Raw genomic sequence first — 6000 nt, forward strand, 5'->3', positions numbered from 1 at the left:
GTAAATTTTCACAATCAACATGTGTGGGCTGACGAGAATCCGCACGCAATTGTGCAATCACGTCATCAGCACAGATTTTCTGTGAACGTTTCGGCAGGCATTGTTGGTGATGTCTTGATTGGGCCCCATGTTCTTCCACCTACGCTCAATGGAGCACGTTATCACGATTTCATACGGGATACTCTACCTGTGCTGCTAGAACCTGTGCCTTTACAAGTACGACACAACATGTGGTTCATGCACGATGGAGCTCCTGCGCATTTCAGTCGAAGTGTTCGTACGCTTCTCAACAACAGATTCGGTGACCGATGGATTGGCAGAAGCGGACCAATTCCATGGCCTCCACGTTCTTCTGACCTCAACCCTCTTGACTTTCATTTATGGGAGCATTTGAAAGCTCTTGTTTACGCAACCCCGGTACCAATTGTAGAGACTCTTCGTGCTCGTATTGTGGAATGTCTCTAATACAATACGCCATTCTCCAGGGCTGCATCGGCGCATCAGGGATTCCATGCGACGGAGGGTGGATGCATGTGTCTTCGCTAACGGAGGACATTTTGAACATTTCCTGTAACAAAGTGTTTGAAGTCACGCTGGTACGTTCTGTTGCTGTGTGTTTCCATTCCACAATTAATTTGATTTCAAGAGAAGTAATAAAATGAGCTCTAACATGGAAAGTAAGCGTTTCCGGACACATGTCCACATAACATATTTTCTTTCTTTGTGTGTGAGGAATGTTTCCTGAAAGTTTGGCCATACCATTTTGTAACACCCTGTAGATGTGATAGGCCAACGGCCTTGCTGTGATGGTAACACCGGTTGTCTTCAGATCACCGAAGTTAAGCACTGTTTGGTCTTGGCTAGCACTTGAATGGGTCACCATCCGGGCCTGCCGAGTGCTGTTGGCAAGTGAGGTGCATTCAGCCCTTGTGAGGCCAATTGAGGAACTACTTTACTGAGAGGTAGCGGCACTGGTCACGAAAACTAACAACGGCTGGAAGAGCGATATGCTGACCATATGCCACTCCACATCCACATCCAGTGAGGCCCTAAAGGCTGAGGATGACACGGCGGCCAGTCCGTACCGTTGAGCATTCAAGGCCCGTTCGGACGATGGTTCTTTGTTTGTATATGTGATGACGGCATGAGAGGTGCACCAACTCCTTGTCCAATTTATGACCAACTAAGAAGTACGTCCGATTAAGACAGCCAGTGTTTGAAGCAGTTGTGTCGCTGCATAGTATTTGTACAGTGTCTTCAATATCCCCGTAAGTTAATGAATTCCAAAAAACGGTCTCTTGCTCTTTACCAGAACCATTCTGTAATTTTGGAACGTCAATGAGCTGTTCACAGTCCCCAAATGTAACAATGATTAGAAGTCTTTCTTCGTTGGGTCCCCGACATTTCATGCAGTTTTCCATCCCAGTGCACAGTAAGAAAAGCAAGGATATCATTATTGAAAGCTGTTTTAATTGTTTGAGACCATTCTCTTCTTTTCTTCTGTCTAAATCTATAAAGAGAAGATTTATTCATGTGGATCTCTTCTGTACTGTGACCAAGTGTCTCTCCTGTCGCCTAAAGCATATATACACAATCTCTTACACTCAGCTGGCATCTCCAACGCAGCTGCTAATTTTTCAATACTAAAATGTGTGGCGTCTCGCCTTGCAGCATTCTTCAATGAACTACTCTCAGAAGTACGTTCTAGAAACTCAGCGTCACCAACATGAATTTCATCTGAACTTAAATATGCCTTATATATCATTTTTCAGATGATGATGAAGGAAATACAACAGAAGATATAGAAGAAGATGCTGTGCTCTTTTGTTTCTCTTGTCTTTTCAGTTTATCAACTTTTCTCTGCCTCGCCGTTTCTTCCTTATCCGCAAGTATTCGGTCTACGCCTGCAACATCGCCTTTACGCCCAGTCTCTCTCCGCCGAAATAGAAACATCGGGTCTTCTTCCAACTTGACCGTTTCAAGGGTATTTGCATGTGCAATATCAAATAAATTATCCAAATTATTTATAAACGTATCTTCACGGTGCTCGAACATTTCTTGATGCTTTTTTGCGTTTTTCGCAATTTTCTCCACCTCGAAACAATTTAGTAAGTTTTTGTGGACAATGCTGAACAGTTCTTATGGGAATTTTTGCTTTCTGCCGAAATATAATGCACTCGTAAACCACAAGTACAGCGCTTTCATTAAAGTTTAATTTTACTTCCCTTATGTTGTATTATTTATTTGATGGTAATTCGTGTCCAGTTATTTGATGTTTCGTATTTCCTATTAAAAACACACGTTCCTTGGCTACGCGCAATTAATGTGACATCTTAGATAGCGGCTGTAATATACGTAAGACACGATGGCTAAAAAATAAACAACTGACTGCACTGCAAGCGCATATACTGATAAGCCGAGATGACGTCATCGCGACATCTCAGCTCAAGTCGGCTCGAGTTACAGTGCTCCGATCGTAACAGAAGTATGTACAGACGTGTTGTAGAGTCAAAACAATACTGGAGGGTGAGCGTTCAAAACTATTGGAGACTCTGCTATACATATAACTTTTGGGACCTTAGCTAGTAAGTGTGTGTGTGCGTGTGTGTGTGTGTGTGTGTGTGTGATTTTATTTCTCGCTTCTTCTTGAAGTCGGTGTAAAATTCGACTGGTCGCTAGAAAATGCCCAGTGGGTGCGAAATTATGAAATAAAGTGATTTCAAAATAAAACAGTCTACACAGGAAAATGATTTCCTTCAAATAGCATCTGTATAACGGAACGTAAATGAAAGCAGAAAGATAGTATAACGTATTTTACCACTATTATCCGTCGGAAAATGATCTTGTTCGTCCTGAATCACAAACCGAAAGCACTCGTGAACCACTGATTATTTGCTCGTGGATTTTTTTAGAGAAAAGCTTACATTGTACGTGATTTTTCAATTTGGTTGTGGCTCCGTCAGATGCACGCGTACAAAACTAATTTACTCGGTTTTGTGAAAATTAAGTAATTTTGATTCATTTGTCCAGGTGAATATCAGACAAGTCATGAGAAAGCTTTGAACATTTGGTCATATCTGCCCTTACATGGACTATCAAAAATACAAATGAGACGAGAACTGCTACGGAATAATCATTAACATTTTGGTACAACATAGCTGAAGGAGAGGTATTGATTCGAATTGGGGAGAAAACAGATTTATGACACAATTTGGCTAAAAGAGGGTTAGACTGATACGACACGCCGTGAGACATCAAGTAATAGTTAATTTGGTAAGGAAGGGAAGAGTGGAGAATAAAAATTGTAGAGAGCGTGAATACAGTAAGCAAATATAAAGAGATGTGGAGTGCAGTAGATATGGAAATATGAAAAGACTCACACAACGTAGACTAGTGTGGAGAGCCGCATCAACCTAGTCTTCAGAATCATTACTTTATGAACAAGAACAGCCCATGAAATCAACCAGTAAGGTTTAAATGAACCAACAAACTCTTCTCCAGAGTTAAGGCAGAATAACTTTAAAATGGCAGCAGTTGCTATTAAAACTGTATTGGTAACAAATATGTGATCTACTAAACACACGTTAAAGGTAACAAAATGAAATACAGTCATTTATCAACATCCAGGTGCCTCATTTTAGCAGGTGATGAACGTTTGTTAGAAAATTTGAGTAGTGAGCACAGAATGAAATTGTTTGGCCAGTATCACAGTGAATTTTAAAGGGCGATCAAAAAAGTTCCGTTCGAAGGCCTTACAGTCCAGACTCGGTATGCTAATCAAGCAAAATCGCCTTGAACACTGAGACAGTATCCCATTGACGCACCAGGTTGAAAATCCCCTGTTGATACAACACTGTGCCCTCTTGCGTGGAGAATCCCGTAACTGCCTGCCGCCCATCCTCGTCTGAAAAGAATCATCGACCTTTCAAGGGCTTCTTCAAGGGACCGAAGGCGTGATAACAGCATAGGGAGAGGTCAGAACGGTAGGGCGGACGCTCGAGTCTCTCCAGCTTGAGTTGGCGCCAGTTTTGGGTTATGACATTTGCGACATGGGGACAGGCGTTATCGCGAAGCAGCACCAATCCTTGGCGCAGTTTTCCTGGACATGGGGACGCTTCGACTGGCATGTTGCCCCATACACATTGTTCATTCTTCGATGGATGTCTACTGGCGTTTGTCCTTCTGCAGCGAAGATGAGAATGACAGCACATTGGTCCTGTGTGGTCGCACGTGGTAATAACGTCGCCGCAGTGACTTTACCACATCTACCGCATGCACGTCGGAAAGACATGAATGCCGCCATAATCCCTTATCTACGTATCGCTGTTTATATACCCGCATCGGAGCCGCGCTACGTTGCTTATACGCTGCAGCAACGCCCTCAAACGGAAACTTTTTGATCGTGCCTTATATATTATCGATGGTTTCAATGGAACGATCTTACGTGCGATTCTGCGCTCGTTTTGTTTGGCCTGCACCTCATTTGAGCCAGCAACGCATATCCGATGACCGCTCTGCCGACGCGATCATAAATACTAATAAACACAGTAATTTCTTACCTCGCTTCTTCACAAAAATCTGCTGCTTAAGGGTGTTCTCCTGCACCACTTCCTTCATCTTGATATCGCCCAAGACATACGTGACGTTGCCGACGGTGACTGCCTGTGAATCTGACACTTCCAGATGCTCCAAGGTCTGTTCACCGTGCAGCAGAGAAGACAGCAACTCCAAGACGTCTCCTTCGCTCTGTATGACGCCGCCCTCTTCTGCTCTCTCCTGTTCCCGCGATGCACCGGGGTCGACGTGCTCAGCAATCGACTGACAAGTGAGTCTGTCATGAAGCTGTTCAGAGCTGTCCAGATCCTCTGTGGTACGGCTGGTGACAGAGTGGGAGGAATGTTCGCAACTGTCCGCCTGGCCCTCGGCGCCATCAGACTTGTCGCTGTCATCAAAATCATCGTCTCTCCCGGAGGCTCTCTCATATGCTTTACAACTTCGTTCGCCTGAGGTCACACCTCCGAGCAGACTCGTGCAGATTGAGGGCGGCTGTTCTCGAAGCAGTGACAGCTCTCCTGCTGCCATAGCAACGACGACGACGCGCAAATCACTAACCAAGCCCAGAAGCGAGCGACGCCGGCAGACTGGTAGAACGCGGCTCGCGACCTGATAACAAGTACCGCGTCTACCCCTCTTCTCTACTTCCCCTCCTCCAGCGCAACCCCACCACTAACGTCCTTCCTGTCCCCTCCTTGCAGTCTGCCAGACTGACACACTGTTCGTTTTTCGCAGGCGTTATGCACTCGGCGTCGGCGTGTTGCTTGAAGAGTAGAAGCGTAAAAGAGAGCGAATGCAAGACAGGAGCACGGCGAGGAAAGCCTTACGCTCGTAAGGAAGAAAAAACAAGAAGCTGCGACAGGTACTCTAAAGCAAAATAGCTACAAAATGTTAGCACCTGCAAGCATCTGACAGATTCCATCTCTTTATTGGCGAGAGCGATGTGGCCTTGTGGTAACATCTCACAATACACGCTCCTCTCCAACGCTACTCTGAAACTAGGAGACCTCTATTACCACTCCCGCGACAATTACCAACAGCATGGTCATTGTACGACGAAAGTTAACTACAATGCTTTACGAATTGTATTTTGAACTATGTAATGTCACTGATGACTGTCACCACATGCAATTTCTTGACAAAGCTGATGCACAGGCTAATAAATTACAACAGTAAATAGATTATAAGCAAAAGAAAAAGTTTCAGTTTTGATCTCAAACAAAACACAGATCGAATCTACAGACAATGCCTCTACACCAAATAAATTCTGTCATAAAGTGTGAACAACACTTTCTACATCTACATCTACATCTACAGACACATAGATACTCCTCTAGCCACCGTACGGTGCATGGCGGAGGGTGCCCTATACCACTACTATGGTTCAATTCTTTTATCTTGGCGGTTCGCGCATGCCCGCCCAGACGCGGGAGATTGCTGCGTTGC

At 44.5% G+C, this 6000-nt stretch overlaps 1 protein-coding gene across 1 annotated transcript in view; it reads right to left on the minus strand.

The window, feature by feature from the left end:
* The window catches only part of LOC124796086, a 148206-nt gene extending 143083 nt beyond the window's left edge, over positions 1–5123 (minus strand). Inside the window, exon 1 of the mRNA XM_047260172.1 lies at positions 4560–5123. Coding sequence (XP_047116128.1) covers positions 4560–5082 — 523 coding nt within the window. The 5' untranslated portion in view covers positions 5083–5123. The remainder of the gene's footprint in view (positions 1–4559) is intronic.
* Positions 5124–6000: the final 877 nt, after the last annotated feature.

Source organism: Schistocerca piceifrons, chromosome 4 (assembly GCF_021461385.2).
Source record: "Schistocerca piceifrons isolate TAMUIC-IGC-003096 chromosome 4, iqSchPice1.1, whole genome shotgun sequence".
Lineage (NCBI taxonomy): Eukaryota > Metazoa > Arthropoda > Insecta > Orthoptera > Acrididae > Schistocerca > Schistocerca piceifrons.